Below are 17,038 nucleotides of genomic sequence, written 5' to 3'. Positions count from 1 at the left end.
TTACAGGTGCAGTTGAATCAATAAGGCATATTCATTGTTTTCCCCAGAAGACTCCTCTTCTTCCATTTCATAAATTCCTATTTTTAACAAGAGGAAAGTAAGCAGATATTATTCAGTACAATGTTTCATGTCATACAGATCTCCTTTTCTGGCATGTTGATGCTTGAATAGGTCAGCTTCAGCTCTCTTAAGTTTTTTTACATATTGTTTTCACTTAGGGCAGTGCATATTTCTATGGAAATCTATAACAATCAATTAAGTAAATGAGAAAATAGAATGCTTGTAATTAAGATAATCAAACTACATGAAATCCACCCTACTAGTGCTAATATCTGTGTATCTCCAAGCTGTATATTAAACACTATGTAAGTGTTGCAATTAGGCTGCTGTGGTGAAAACGAAAGAAAAATTAAAATGATTGGAGAGGATTTTACTGTATGTGAAACTCTTAGTTGTTTTAAGGCATCTTGTTATAATTTGCTGCAGACGCTCCTGGGATGCCTGAGGACTCAGAAGCAGTTGAAGCTTGCTACAGAAACAGGTGACCCAAAATAAATACACTTCGGTTTGCAAAAGCTATGTTTCTTCTCAGGAGTGTGTGTTATTTTCTCCTCAATTTCATGAATGAGTTTGGGTTACTGAGCTCTAAAACCAGTAGTCAGAGGTTAGATACTTCATTGTGGATAGGAAACTGCAAAGGGCAGAATGGAGAGAGAGGAATTACTCTGACTAGCTCTTAAAATACAAGGGACTTTGTCCTGCTTTTATATGCTTCTGGTTTGTGTTTGTATTTTGATGTGAAGACTCAAAGGTCGCTCAGGCTTTCCTACCGGACAAAACAGCATGTTAATATATTTGTGTTGGGAGACAAGCACTACATGAGTCTAACTGGATAATCTGGGATTATTCAGATTGTGTTGCTTCATTTCTTTCCTGGTGCTTTTTGGGGGCCTGGGGAATCAAAAGGCTTTGTCAGGGTCAGTGTCTGGCTCTAAGAAGCCAGGGGAGGATCCCCACCCTCTGCATGGATCCCCCCCTCAGCAGTCACACGGCAACTCAAAGTGAGGTTATTGTGGTTTTCCAAGATGTGTTTTTTGGGACATTCGCGCTTTCTCTTTTTCTCCTGTGTGTAGCTTTAATGGCTATAAGCACATGCATTAAGGTAGCAAGGAGGCAGCGGAAGAATTATGTTGCAAGGCCAAGGCAGTCAAACAGCTTTGCTGCCTTAGAACTGCTGAACTTCAGTCTCATTAGCTGGGGACTCCAAAGCAGCTGAATAGGGCAAAACAGATGATGAACCCATCTGCTAATTTGCCAGATATTGCCAAGGCTGTTTTAAGACTTAAGTCTTTGGTGTCAAATGAAGTAGTATGCCTCATCAGTATAGACATCAGCTTGATGAAGTTGTTGCACAAATAATGAATAAAAGTAATATTTTTGTTGTGTTTATTTTTTCAAATTATTTTTTAAAAATCTGCTTTTACAGCACAATACTTTTCCCTATGACAAATGAGCCTATTCACTGATACTGTATTTTTCAGATAATAATATTTACATTTCTAGAAAGAAGTGAAGAGAACTTATAGGACACCTTCAATTTTTCATTTGATTTTGTTCTTAATTTTTTTTATTATTTGACATTGATACAAAAAAATAGTATCTTGATTAGCAGCTTTGCTGGCAATCCCACAAAACTGTAAATAATACTTTAATCTAAAAGAATGCACTCCTACAGACACTATAGATAAAACAATATATACAATTTAAACAAATAAATACATAAGTACAGCCAGTCATATATAATGATACACCAAAAGTTCGGTTACTGTTGACAAGCTTTTCTAGTTAATTACACTCTTCATTTACAAATTGCCATTGCCATCTACATTGTAAAGACAAAAAAAATCCCCTGTAAAGAATAAAAATTGATAGTTAACATTATTATTAGGAAAGATGGAAAATGAACCTTGAGACTTCTGTTTAAATACTCTCACAGTTTTAGCAAAAAAATGCTTTTGTGAAAAACTCCTCCTTAGAGAGGCATTTTTCCACTACCTTCTTTGCTCAATGTGATTTATTCACATAGGTTTTGGAATCGAAATGTGATTATAGTCACACTTTTGAAGTGACTAGAAGCTAGCAGTTAACCAAGTTGTCATTTGTCCCATGCCTGTTTGTGAAACAAAATGACCCTTAAATAACACAAATATTTCTTTTGACTAAAGGAAACCTAATGCAAACACTTGTTTGTTAACAGTGTTTACCCCATGTGGCACAAATACTGAGTGGAAGGGACAGTAAACTGCCCCTATGAGTGGACGTATTGCTCCCTTTCTAGCTCCAGGTTGCAATACTGCAATATTAAATAATAAAATCTGTTATGTAAGTGTAACAAGCTAGTGAAATCTAGTATCAGAAAATTAATAGAAGTAGAAAATTAGGCTTTTGTTGTGTTCTTTTAAATTCACTTGACAATAAAAGAAAAAATCTTGTACATTCAGAAGTTAGGGCACACATGCTTAAGGCTTTTGAAACACTGGACAAATATAATGCCTAACCCAGCTCCATGCATAACAGAATACTACATAGCAAGCAGACTCTACACATATATACAGCTGAATACAGAAGAAAATGCCTTAGAAATATGTACATCGGTTTCAAGATGAACATTTACATTTCTGTTGAAGATCTATCTCTAAATGGCAGGAAATACATTTTTTCACATACTATTTTCAAGGTGTACCTTCCAATCACTAATGCAGTCTACTTGTACTAGGAGAAATTCAAGGCTATCACGCTACTTGAGCCCTGAAGTATCTGGATTGGGAGCCCTGCTGTCCCCTTGGTTACTAACCAAAGGCCACAGAGGCATCAGCAGGAGAAGTAAGGCCACCAAATCCACTCAGCTGTAAATTCAGAAACCCCAAATTGCTGCACAGTGCAGAGGGATAGCAGCAGTGATTGCAGCCTGTGGGTTGAAATTACTACAAAGTGTGTTTCCGGTAGGATGGCATCTATACTGTCTGATTTACCACAGGGTTGGGGATGAATTCCTCTCTCATTTTCCTTCCTAAACAAGCATATTCTGGGGCTTGGGTAAGGAAAGCTGAAGTTCGCCCAATCTGTGTGTTATATTCATCTATGCAATTAGTTAGACCTTGTTTAGCTAGAGTTCTGAGTTTGACAGGAAGCAAGAGCAACTTTAATAAGGACTAGGTCAACTAGGGAAGGATAAATCTTAATTATGCTGCAAGAGATTCAGTATTTTTAAATAAAATTACCAACTTTCATTTATGAAGGGTGCACCAGCTCCTGTTGATGAGCAGTAACTCCTGGGCTGTCTGTTGTGTAACTTCACCTTTAGATCTGAACTAGATTTGAGACAATTACTGCTTGTGACTTGAAGGCCAGGTACACTTTACCTTACTTACAAGTAGTTCCTTTCGAAACAGTAGTGCTACATCTGTGAATAAGACTAAAAATTTGTTATGAAACAGCAAACCTTTTGGGATAGCATCTTCATTCCTCTGTGACTGGTCTAAAGTGCTATGTACACCTATGGCAAAATCAGGTCAGAGTTTTCCTTTAAATTCTTATTCAGTTAATTTCTGACAACTTTATAGATGTCCTGAATAACGTACAGACTTAACAGTTTTTATATGTTACACATAATGCCAGCTGAAGTGAATGAGACTTTTGTGTGTGCTGTGGGCAGTGTGAGTAATCTATAGCTAATAGTATATTTGGTGAGTTTTATATCTTTGTAACTTGACTGTGAATTCTTCATTCCAAGTTATTTGCTGAGCAATGTCATATTTTAGCTCTTTGTTAGAAGATGGTGCTGAATAGAGATGGCTTGAACTTATTGAAGAATTTTCCAGGAAATAATTTTCATGACATTTCATTAACATTCATATTCAAAACACATAAGCACATTATGAAACTTGAATAAAATCTTGTGTATTTGATTTCTGTTGCATGCTCTGCAGATCTCTTAAGAAGGACTTCAGTGAGTATTGGCTCTGTAATGAGTAACCTGGGAGCTGCAGATTTGGAAAAAGGCTAGAATTTGTTTAATAGGTGATTCTTAAAAGCCCTGTATTTTTTTTTGTGAAAGTTGTATGTAACTGTTAATGTCCTCTGCACAATCAACAGAAAATTGATTGCATTCTTTTATTGGACAAAATTCTACTTTTCTACACCATTAAAAATCTGGTAGAATCTCATTCATATATGTACTGTAGCAAAAAGTAGAGCTTACCCTTAAAAAGCTGCTTTTGTGTTACTCTTTTTAGGTAAATAGTGCACTGACTGATGTTAAAGAAATGCTGCTTATTGACACTGTTATCATTCAATATAATTATATATTGCTATGCAAGATGCTTAATGGAGAGATCCACAGATACTAATGAGAAACATTGCACTTGCTTTGAAAGTAAAAGTTAAAGGATATTAATAATTTTTTCATGTATTTTTAAGATAGTTGTTCATACATCTCCCCTGTCTTATTTCACCTACAGATTCTACTTCATTTTAAATTCGTATAAGATCTTTTAGGGACTACTTTAGGGAGTGGAAAGAAATAGGGTATCTTCTGAAATAATTTAAAGGAATACCATTTGGTTCATAAAAACATACTTCAGTGTGTGGGTTTGTTTCTAAGGCCTATGAGACTTTGATGGTCTTACCTGTCTAAATTCTGCTATATACCTCAGTAAGCTGTTTGGGAATTACACACGTTGTACTATAAAATATATATGTCAAGATAGGTGTATAAGGTCAGTGCGGATGTATACCGCTCAATTTATTAACAAAGCTCTAAATAGAGATGGTTGTTATGTGTCAAAAAGGAATAAAAGTATGCTTGTAATTCTTCATTGCTTAGGGCCTGAATCTTATCTCAGAGGCTGGGGCATGAACTGTTAAGCAGCTCATAATAGTTTATTACTGTCCTTTTACGTACAGGTGTAGGAGCTGATATATGTAATAGAGGATAATATACAAAATCTGAGATTTGACTCTAGATCCTTTTGGTTGGTGTAATGTCCTTATGAAAAGAGCCTGAAGTCTGTAAACCAGTAGTCAAAACGAGAATGAAAAATCAGTCATTAAAAATCCTCTCACAGTTAATATCCCACAGTTTAACCTGTAAATCAGCAGATCACTTTGTCAAAAAATAACCAGACTAAACCAAAATTTTTAAAAAAAGGTATTTACATCTGTAAAAATCTTAACATCTAAGATGTTTCTTGCTGGACATGTCATTCCAAATTCTGTGCATTTCTTCTGGTGTTATCTGGTGCACTGTGATCACCCTGCGGTACCTGCACAAGCTGTAGGCCATTTTCCAGTGGTTGAAGCCACTGTTTTGGAAGGGGTGAATGCCCAGCTTCCGAAGACAGAGTCCAACGTACACATCTTCAAGATGAAGTAGTCTGGTATGAAGGGAGGTTTTGTAAATCAGTTCTGCTACGTCAGCTGAAAAAATGTAGCCGGTGCCTGAACAGAAGGGTGGGTAATTGCTGTCAGGATACAAATCTCTTGGCATATACCACTTACTGCGAACATCTCTTATTGGTCCTCCATTTATAACGTAACCAGTGAAGTACCTTCTCCTTGGCTTGGTGTTAGGTTTGAGCAGCTTATAAATAAGATTATCCATATTTACAAAAATATCACTGTCTGTCTTCATAACATACTTTGCTTTTGAACAAAATGTTGCTACCCACCTCATCCCCATTAACGTTTTCAGAGTGAGGTTATGATAAGAGTCGATAAAATCCTCCACAATAATGTCGTGAAAAATTTGGCTTTCTTGCTCTACCATTTGATTTAACACAGGATCTGCATTTTTTCCGAGAAGAAATAGTGTGGCAATTTTAATTCCTTTAAAGTTGTTTTCGTCTCCCCATGTTTCTCGGATGGCTTGCCTTGCATCAAACTCTTTGTGAGTTGTACTGATAAGAATGACCAAGAAAGGGGCACTCTTCTCACATTTGTTGGGTTCATTGATAAGAAAGTCAAAGGAATGTGGATTTATAGGTCGAGTTCTTATGTTGCCAAATGAAACGTTTTTTCTGGCTATGGATATGCTGCTGAGCTGTCTGTGGCCAGTGTAGGAAGAAGTAGGACGAGTTATACTTAAGTACCAAAGAGCGCTTGCCCAACAAACTACTGTCAAAATGTATAAGCATGAGACCTTTGAAGCCATTGTTCCTCTAGCTCTTCTATTTCATGTGATGAATAAATAGCCTTCGTACCATGAGTACACTTATGTCCTGGAGAGGCACCATATTATTAATGAAACTTGAAAGTTCGATATACAAAAGTAACTCTGTAATCATTCATGGATCTCAAATTGGAGCTATTAACCCTGATGATACTCAGCTTTTCTTCTTTTACTAGCAGCAGCTTCCATTTCTTGGAATTTTCTGTTATTTCTGAAAAATATGAAGGAAAATTTTCCATTGCTAAATCATAAAAGCCTAGGGCAAGAAAATTGAAGGTTAAATATGACTGGCCATTAATAAGCTAAGCATCTTAATGCATTTCTCGGACAGCCTTTTTTTTCTCATGAAGTACCACAATAGAAGATAGTATACTAGAATATAGCTATATAACTGAAGTAATGATTGATAATTTCTCATAGATAGTAATACATAAAAAAATTTAAGCATGCATAGCATGTTGTCTATTAAGATAATTTTAAAGGTATATGAAAATAATTTTCTCTTTTTTAGCATTTTCTTACTTCCTAGCATTTTTTATGAACAATCTTTCAAAAATATGCCATGGAACATTTTAAAATTATTTAAAGAATGAAAAATAATATATTTTAGGATTAATAGCGTTAGTGGCAACTATGCACATGAATACCTACAAATCTCATTTGATCTAAATGTTGTTAATGTCTGTCCTGCTAACAAGAGCACGCTTCGGTGAAAATCAGACAGAATGGGACTGATTGGTAAAGGTACAGGAGAGAGAGAGATAAGCATAGTCTTACCCATGAAAAGATCAGCATCGGAGTAGACTCCATAAAAGTCTAGAAATAAATTAACACAATTCAGTTATTCTTGTTGGCTTCCTTCTCCTCTCCCCCCAAACTAGTCTTTACTTTTCATGAGGAAACATCATTTGTATACCACGTAAGATAAATCACAGTGGCAGCCTGTTAACACTGTCACTTTGCTGGCCGGCGTGCAGAGCACTTGCCTGCCGGGCCAGGGTTCGTGTGCCGGCAGCCCTTCCCCGCTGCTGCACCCGTCCTGCCTCCGGCACCGGGGAGCTGGGAGGCTTCCCTGGATCCAGGGAATGTGCCAGCCCTGAAGCTTCCTTTGCTCTTAGTGTGTTTTCTGGGAACCAGTTCTGTTTATCATCATTTCATGGAAACGAGACAAGCTGCGTTAAGCCTGCTGGATCAGTGCTGATTCCTCCAAGGCACGCCAGTAGCTGGAGAGTGCCTCTAGGCTCCATGTTGCTGGGTTTTACCATTGCATTGCTTCAGAGCTAAAGGATAGTAGAAGCATGCAACAGATGAGCTTTACACAAGAGTCTTTGAAATATTTAATATTTACTTTGGATAGAACAAAACATACATGTATTCAGATAAAAGATAGAAGCCCTGTCTTAGAAACATACTTTGTTTCCACACTGCTTTGACACATTGCTTGGATTCCATCAGAATGCTTTTTAAGGAGCTGTGGTTCCCCCCACCCCTCGTGGATATGTACGGTCTCTTTTTCCCTTTCTCCAAAAGCAGATGAGTGTGTAGCCTTGGAGGTGGCCCCATGGCCTGTTGCTTAGGGTTTGTGCAGTCAGAGCTCCCCCCCTCTAGGCAGGCTATCAGAGTTAAAGGACTGTTATCCTGTGTCACTATTTCATGCTGAGGTGTACAGAGAAACAATCAGAACTTCTGCTAAATATGTACAGACTATAATCTCCTCACAGATTCTTATAGCTAACGCTCTCCTGCTCGTCTTCATGACATGCACTTTTAGTTATGACCAGAACCCACATACTCCTCTCCCCTCCACAAAATAGGATAATGTGAATTTGTGGCCTGTTTCAGAGCTTCATCAGTTTCAATTGGTTTTGCCCTATAACTGGGGCAATTTGATGAGGCATAGGTTGAGTGTGATCTCCTTTTTACTTGTCAGGAATTGGGGTTTGTGATCTTTTTCCACCAAGCAGTAGCAGTATATTTAAGTGAGGCCTTTAATTGCCCCACAGGGCTGCAGAACACAATGATCTTGGTGCACACACGTACATCCTTGTAAACAAATACAGTTATGACAAATATATACACAAATGCTACTGTAATGTCTGGAGAGGGGATCTGTCCTGCTGTAACAACTCACTGGGGTCAGCGGGATACAGTTCTGAGAAAGGCAAAATGCATCCCTGATCTGGTAGGTTTGTCTTCTTTCTGGCTTTGTTGTGAATCTCTGATATCTCATACCATGTAGGTCAGTGTTCTTAATGGACTCCAGCATTAAGGTCTCACAAATACTTCTAATATTCTGCATATGATGAATTATTTTAGGAAACTATATATTGCACTCTCTAAACATGTACATTCTTCTACATCTTTTCTGTAATAAAGGTAGGTGCATTAGTTACCATGAATACTGTGAAGATATCTGAGGGAAAGGAAAACTGTAACCAGTGCTTCTTACAAACTGCAAAATTACATAAAATAGCTTTTCAGTTCAGCAATGTCATGGCTGTGATATCCAATCTTGTGTGCTCTGAAAGCATTAGAAGCAACAAAAGCCTTACACCATTTTGAAGAAAGCTTCCAAGCTATTGTAGGGAATTTTTTGCTCAGTTATGAAATCGACAGATAACTGTCCAGGATGAATATTTCTTATACTGGCCCTTGGATTGCTGTCTCTTGAAATACATTTAGCTTTTTCTGTTGTGTTTGGTTTGGGTTTTTTGTTTGTTTGTTTTGCCTTTTTTCAAAGAAAAATAAGAGGTTTAGATGGTGTTCTTCAGTTTGGAGCGGTTTATACCATTCCTGTGGTAATTTTTGAGCAAAGTGTAGGTGAAGTGGTTAAAAGTAAACTGGCTGTAGTTTTCCTGACAAGCAAAATTTTAGATTTAATTCTTTTTTAGGAAGATTGAGGGGAAAAACAAAAAGAGAGCTCCCTGCTTTCCTGAGATGGGTAACTGCTATTTCCACTCTGCTGTGAGGTGAAGATGTGAAGATTAAAGTTCACGTTCCTGCTGTACCTGAGCTTTTTGCTCTATATGGGGAACAGATTTGGAAGAAAACAGCACAAACAAAATTAGCAAATAGTGCAAATACAAAACAAAATTTACTGAGGAGTCTTGGTCTGCTATTTTAGCTGGGATTATTGTCACCTTCAGGACTGATCTCTCTCTCACTCTTTGTAGGATCGCAGAGGGGGTTAGATAAGTAGCTATGTTGTGTGTATTTTTTTGGCCATATGGCAAATGCTCCTAGAAATTATTTCTGGCGACATTGTTCCTGCACAGTAATTCCAGTAATGTTTAGCTTGCACAAGCAAGAAAATACATAGCTTGATTAGGCAAGGAAACATGAACTAAGCAGTGAAATACATATTTTGTGATGACTTAGCAGTCAAGAATTTCAGAGGTTGCCAAATTCTGTTATTAAAAATGATGCTAATTCATCAAGGACTTAAACAAGTGCCTAACTCAGGCTTTCCTAGAATTACTCCTGTGTTGCAGGTATCTTGCATAATTATTCAGTCTGTGACAGCAAACCTTTTCTTTGTCATGTGTTGTGACCTGAAACTAAACTCTGCCACCATGCAAAATGCGGGACTTGTATATCAAGGATGTGAATTACAAGGAATGAGATCAGAGTGTAAAATTTGTGTTAATTACTCATTTGGAAAAGAGGAAGAATAAGGTATGTGAACTAAGGTCACTACTTTCGTCTAAATAACAATGGAAAGCACTTCAATATCTTCATGTTATTGTGGTTCCCTTACCGGTTTGCCCAGAAGTTCTTCAGAACATTTTTAACCTAGTCAATAGTACATATATCAATAGCTGCCTTAAGGAGCAAATTAATTAATGTATTGTGTTTCTAGTCCTGCTACTGGATTCGGTATATTGCCACTATAAGGATGACTTTTTTTTTTTTTTTTTTTTTTTTTTAGTTTTGCCATGATATTCTTGAATTTGGTGTTGAAATTTGGAGACCCTCTTACAGCAGGATATAGGTTGTCACAGGGAGAGCAGAAAGCTTCATCAGCTTCGGATATTTTTGTTTGTTGGGATAGGGTATGTCACGTTTGGGGACATTGGCACAGGTAAAGGGAAATGTCACCTCCTTTCCTTTGTTCTGTGGGGTAAAAGAAAGCTTTTTAGCAGGGCAGCAGCAACGTTAAGCTCTTGGATTCTTGTTTTTAAAAATGTTTTAATTCAATCTGACCCTTTTCCCAACCTGGCTGTCATACTATAAGTAATCAAAGGCTCAAGCTTTGCTAGGGTTAGATGATTGTAAAAAGCAAATGTTTAGCATCATGTTTCCATACTGTGACTCAAAGTTCTGCACTTAATTGCACTATTCACAGCTCATGCTGTGTGAGCCAGAGAAGCCACCGGGTCAGAGCACAGAAAGCAGTACTGTGTAACTTCTGTAAGTAATTGACCTGATGGAGACTGAATATTTGCAGCAAACCTTTTACGAGCTGACTGCACATCAAGAATAATCCTCCAGATAATGAGCACATTTCAGAATCTTGCTAACTGTTCATGGGCAATTTTCAGGCAGACGTGAAATGAGTTCAGCAAATGTTACTCGCCAACTGCAATATTTTGCCAATATTTTGGAATGCTGCTGTGTCTGCTGAGAGGTTGTTGATCTTTTTCTTTCAAGAAATCCCATCCTATGTAAGTGCAGTTGCATTAATATAACTAGATCATGGTGGACGCACATGATAGAAACCACAGGTCTTGAAGCCTGGTGTGTTGCCATAGTTGTAATCCAGACCGTGTCACTATCTACTGCTGAGGCATAACGTAGGTGCTGAATGGAGGCAGTCAGGATGCTGAGCCCCTGGGATGATGCCGGGTGAGAAGCTGAGGGAGGCCGCAGCTGCTCATTCTGACACCCAGGAGCCTGTTAGGCAGAGCATGACTGAGTCCAATTAGCACTGTGCATCTCTGCCAAAATGTACCTATTCCTTTCCCTGGGAAAAAAAAAAAAAAAAAAAAAGGAATGCAGCTGCTAAATTATTTAGCAAATGTAGCAAACTCTTCTCATTTTCCCTGAAGAGACATTTTTGTAAGAGTTTTCTATGATCATGGCTTTCATCTGTATGTAGACCAAGACACTGAAATATCTTCACCATTTATGAAGTCCTTAAATTGCCTCAGGAAAAGTCTGTGATTATTACTGAAGCTTGTTGAGAAGATAATTATCCTGAACATTAAGAACACATCTACAAAGAAATCTGGGGATGCTGTTGTGTTCTTGGCTTTATGTTTTCATAGTAATTTCTTGAGGAAATTCTGGACAGATGGCATAGGTGATTTAACAGGAGATTGCAAGCTCTTCTCTGGCAACTTCATTTGAAGGTTTCTTAAATGTTCCAAATGCTTTTGCTGTGCCTGGGTGTAATGGACCTGAAACCAAATCAGTGCTACAAAGACCTTCCTCTCCAGAATATATATGGAAAGGAATTGTAATAGATGTAGGAGCCACAGTCTTGAGTTGAGGGGAGGAAAGTACAAGCATTCATTTCATATCCATGTTTTTTAGAAGAATCAGTAAGGTAAGGTAAGGTGTACCTTAAAAGAGGCTGTCTTCCCTTCTCTTCCTTCAAAGACAACAAGGACAAGTATTTTCTGAAAATGAGGCTGTTTTAAGATATGCTATTTGTACATAGAGAATCATTCCTTGTTCACAGCAATATTGATGATGGGCTTTACCCTAAGCAGTAACTGAATGTGAAAGCAAGCATTTGTACAAGTGATTCTTTCATACTAACAGTTCTCTTCATGAAAGTTGATTTGCAGATGGTTTATGCTGTGTTTCATCACTGAATTGAAGAGCTGATCTCTGGAAATAATTTTGGGATTTATAAATAATTTTTCAATATTTACTACATGCTCTTAATGTGAAAGAAAGGTAAGAATGACTATGCATCAGGGAATTTTATGTAAAGCTTCTAAGTCTTATATAGGGAAAATGCAAGTTTTAGAATTTCCAGTAAATGTGCCCATGCTACTGAAACTTCTCTAACCTTTAAAGAGCTACTGCTGAGTCTTCTAAAAAGAGTTAAAAGTTAACTCTACATGAAAGCAAATCTGCGTATCAGTGACTTTTTTTGTATTTTCCACTTCATATTTTTTCAGTGAATGTATCTCTATAAAATAAACAGGATTTTCTGTTCTTTTTCAAGAAGTGTTGAGACAGCCTATTTAAAACAATTAAACTGTATTTTCATTGCTTTTTTCTCATGCTTAAGAATGAATTATGCACCTAGTTTTTCTCCACAAAATAATTTGCAAGTTAAAAAGTAAACACTTTCCACCATGACTAAGCTGTGAAGTGCAATTTTTCAGTTGGAGAAGATCAAACAGTTGAAAGAAATATTTAAGAATATTTTGATCAACATCAGTGTCAGAATTAACATGGATGAGGAGAGTGGGATAAGCTACTGGTTAGGAAACGTGAGTTTGGCATGAAGGACCATTCCTTTGCTGGCAATGTACAGAGGTAGGATCTCAGTGTTGGTTTGAGCAGCTTTTCTTTCTGGCTTGGTTTGTACATCAAGAGCTTTGTAGCTATAAATTCCCACCCAAGTTTTGCAGCTCAGGAAGTATTTTCTATGCAGAAGATATTTCCCTGCTTTCTCTGAGCAGTGACTTAAGAGCTGCTAGGTTGGCCACACACACTCTTCAGTGATTTTCATATACACAGAGCACTCCTCAGGGATTTGGGTGATAGCAATTGGTCTCAGCATGACTGGCGAGTAGCTGCCTTCTCTTGTGGTGACTAGGAGCCTGGTCTGCACCAGATGTGCTATGTGGGGCTTCTGTAGCTGCATTTTCTTCCTAGTAAATCTGACTACGAATAAAACTGGCCTTGGAGAACCCACTGTGCTGGTGGTGGAGGACAAAGTGGTGATGCACAAGCTTGAATCTTGATTTTAAACTGGACGCTGTGGCTGTCTGGGTTTGGGTATTTTATAAAAGCAAAACATACACAGTTGGTTTGCTAAGAAGAAAAAAAGTACGATTTTTGTAAGATTCATAGGAAACGGAATTTTTTTCTTTATCCCATGGGGCATGTCTGAACATTGTATTTTCAGTAGCCTTCTTATTGTTTTGGTCATTTTCTGAAAACAAGTCTCTTGGTCGTAGTCATTGTATGTTTGTGACAGCCTAGTCTTCTCCAAAGTCTCCAATAGTGGTACCACACAGCTGACTCCATGGGGAAGGAGATGAAAGGACAGACAAGACCCTGAGGACTGTCTGTACGATGGATGGGTTTCTCAAGTTTTAGCAAACCAGCTATGCTTGGTCAGATATTAATCTAGAATGGTTAATAGCTAGATTTTACTCAACTCAAAATACTATTAGAACTTGGGACATGCCAATCGGCAGTTCTGTCTTGCTGTATTGTTGATTGCAAGTGGTTTACCTGGAGCCAGTACATGCTGCTTTTAATGGCAGTTTTGCTGCTGACTTCAGTAGCAGGCATGTTAAGCGTATATCCTTTGCGCTAACTAAAGGGGAGAGAAAAGAAATGAAGAACATAAAATGAAAGAGCAGAATAATTTTAAGCAGAAATAGTTTTCATTTTTCTTTTCTTTTTTTTTTTTTTTCTTTTAAAATTGCCCAGGAGATGTCAAGTGTCAGATCTGTGCATTTTTTCCCATGAATGCTTTTCAGAAACAATTTTGAAAAATACTTTGTGACTTCATGTTGTGATAGGTCATTTCTGATTACATCAATTGTGTCCTGTTAGAGCAGTAACATATAAATTGCATCTCAGTATGGTTATAAACTGATGCAAATAATGTATTTCACTTTGGGTTACCATAGCCACAGCCATTATTTTCTTTAGCTATTGTGCTGTGCTCTATTGTGAAATCTCACAGCAAGGTTCCTTAGCTCATGTCACCACCAATTGGTTACAATATTTTGCATCTAATGAAAGTTTAGGACAAAAAAAAAGAGGCTTTAAGTTCTTTAAAAAAAAGAAAAAATGAAGGGGAAAACCTTTAGAACTGCTTTAACAAAATCTTTATTACTCATGAAAGAATTTTACATAATTTATTACCAGAGTCAATAGGTTAAATTACCTTCAAGTAATAGTGTTTGAAATCAAATATACTGCTGTTCTTGCCTTAAACTTAAATTTCACTATTTGATTTCCTTTGTATTCACAGCAATGCTTGTGAAATGCTGGTCTGGGTTATGATACCAAGAATAGATTACAATGGCCTTGATTATATAGATGCTTAACCTAGCAGCACTGCCATTCTCAATTAATCTTTGTCACAAAAAAGAGGAGCAACAATTATGTGGACACCTGAAATCACAGTGTCTGTGGTGATGATAACTCATTGAACTGGATAATGAACCTACTTCCCATAATTCACATGCTATCAGGGGCATTGGAGGAAAAGTACAAACAATTAAAACTCTTGGATTTACTGGGAAAAGTTCTAAAACAGTTTTGAACCTGCCCATTAAGGTATGGGTCATGATCCTTGGGGAACTTTGCTTTTAACCTCATCAAAACTGTGGGCACCTCAGGCTGGAAACATTGATTATTGCTATGTATAAATACATTTTTATAACCTCAGAGCATAGCTCTTACTGATAGACAGTTACTGGAGGCTTTCTTCCATATCTCAGGCATATCTGTATGATACCTGTATTTATTGTAATTGTTATATGTCTTTTACCTGTGAATAATGGAGACAGATTTTTTTAAAGGGCTGAAACATAGCTAGAATTCACATTATTTTCTCATTTCTTCCAAAGCAATGAGGCTAGAAAATTTTGTAAACAGTGAACTTTGGTGATCATATAGTAGAATAGCTCCAACTTTTTGTGCTTAAGAAAAAACAGTAGATATTATCAGATGTCCAGGGAAATTGTTGGATGTTGTGACACTGTGGCTACATGGGCATTTTTTTTTTTTTTCTTTTCCCTGGAAATATTCCCCATGTTGAAGTTTCCCAGAGCCTTGCTCTGTCCATCCAGGAACAGGTCGCCGTTCAGTTTTTTTCATGTTTGCATTACAGTAATTAATGTGAAGCTATGTTCTGAAGCATTTGTCACCGTAAGCTGTTTATAAGCCAAGCGTCAAGTTTCTAATTCTCTTTGTGAAGTAGTTTTGATACATTTAACACAAGCTGTTGCTTTCAAAATTGCACTTGTCTCTCACAGAACTGTACCATGAAAAAAAACCCCAACTAAACAAATGACTTTTGTCTTCAACTTGGAAAATATGGCCCATACTTCAGCCAGATGACTTATTCTCAAATATGTGAAAAACATTTCCTAGGCATACACTTTTTTCTTTTTCTTTTCTTTTTTTTTTTTTTTTTTTTGGGTAATTGGTTAGTCATGATTGAGATTCCTCAGTTTATAGGAACTTTTCTGGGCACGGTTTTCTGATAGCACTGCCTTAAATCTGGCAGAGGCACAAACCTGCAGCTGTAAGGCAGCCAGGTGGTGGGTGGCTGGGCCCCCTCCCCTCCCTCCAGTGGGTAGGTGTTCCTGGGTGCTCCGCTGGTGCCTCTCCAGCTGCAGCACTGCCGGCTGGGCTTTCCAAACAAGTTACTTTGCAGAGAAGGGATAGTCTTCTTGGAAAAGTTGGATTTGCCACCTCCTTTGCACTGAAAGGAGCTGGAATGACATTTTATTGGCTTGGCTGTTTGCCTTAAATACAGGGAGTGGTGCTTTCCCCCTAAGGAGCTGGTGTAACCATCAGCTGGTGTACATGCTCACTGGCCCACTGACCTCCGCTCAGCTTCATCCAGCTGAGGGCCAGCACTTTTGGCTGTTAGCTATATATAATTGCCTTTACAACAAAGACTAGAAACGTGTTTCTTTTCGCTTTGTCATAACTAAATGGTAGATGGGGTTTTGCTTGAACTTAAATGAAAACCTACTTTTACTGGGGATTGAACAAGAAAAATTTCAGCTGCAGAAGATGGCATTTTTTGCAAAGCTATTAACATTTGAGAACAAGGTGGTGTCAGGCTCTTTCAGCTAGCACTATGGAGCATTTCACAGACATGACCCCAGACAATTTGTCAGCATTTAGTTTTCTGAAGCTGGCGGTTGAAAGGACTATTGCACAACCTTACACTTACACATTCACAGAACATACACTCAACACAAGAGGCTTATCTCTTGTGGTAAGGATTTAAAAATGGGCTCATAGTAACTGGAGTTTTTTGGATGAATCAAATAAAGGAGTGCATGCTGTAGTAAATTGGTAAATATATATCCTTGTGAATTCACAGGAGTAAATTTGTCCTCATTCTTCTACGATATTTCAAAAGTGCAGCAAATTGTGCTCTCAGCTGACGCAAGTTTGAAAAATACTGTTTGGGATCGTAAATGGGTTGCTGCCTCCTTAGCTAACTGTAAACCCATTCTGGGTTATCAGCTATGCCTACTTAGTCCACCCTATTTCCCCAAAGAATGTTTCTTTATTTTTCCACTTTATTCCCTTTACGAAAGTTGTGAACATTGTCTATTAGTCTCAGTGAAAGAAACCCGGGTGTCTCTGGAGAAAGCAGCCAGTTAACAGGTTTTCCATTTCTGCTCAGATCGGAGTTTAACTTGAGCCCTGTGAGAATTGTTTTAGGTAAAAATTGAGGAAGTTTTCTCACAAACTGTTATTGATGAACAGCTCGTGAGAATTTCTCAGTTAATAACTCTTATCTCCCAGCTGGGCAGAATATGGCTGATAATCTCTGGTATCTAATACAGCTGCAGGAAGAACTGCATTCTGGTAAAGAGTAAATCTGAATTCCTGTTTCAACTCACTTTTATCACTTAA

The 17,038-nt window shown here is 37.7% G+C and overlaps 1 protein-coding gene across 4 annotated transcripts in view; it reads right to left on the bottom strand.

Moving 5' to 3' along the window:
- Window positions 1-1,432: 1,432 nt before the first annotated feature.
- B3GALT1 (beta-1,3-galactosyltransferase 1) overlaps window positions 1,433-17,038 on the bottom strand; it is a 226,899-nt gene continuing 211,293 nt past the window's right edge. For 3 of the 4 annotated variants that reach the window (XM_074829019.1, XM_074829020.1, XM_074829021.1), the window contains 2 exons: window positions 7,007-7,045; window positions 1,433-6,440 (listed from right to left, as the gene is read on the bottom strand). In XM_074829019.1, coding sequence (XP_074685120.1) covers window positions 5,231-6,211 — 981 coding nt within the window. In that variant the 5' untranslated portion in view covers window positions 6,212-6,440; window positions 7,007-7,045 and the 3' untranslated portion in view covers window positions 1,433-5,230. Of the gene's footprint in view, window positions 6,441-7,006; window positions 7,046-13,651; window positions 13,713-17,038 lie in introns of those variants that run through there. The other variant, XM_074829022.1, reaches the window with a different exon arrangement.

This window comes from Strix aluco, chromosome 6, assembly GCF_031877795.1.
Source record: "Strix aluco isolate bStrAlu1 chromosome 6, bStrAlu1.hap1, whole genome shotgun sequence".
Classification (NCBI taxonomy): domain Eukaryota; kingdom Metazoa; phylum Chordata; class Aves; order Strigiformes; family Strigidae; genus Strix; species Strix aluco.
The sequence above is the reverse complement of the archived record's forward strand: the minus strand, read 5'-3'. Positions and strand labels throughout refer to the sequence as shown.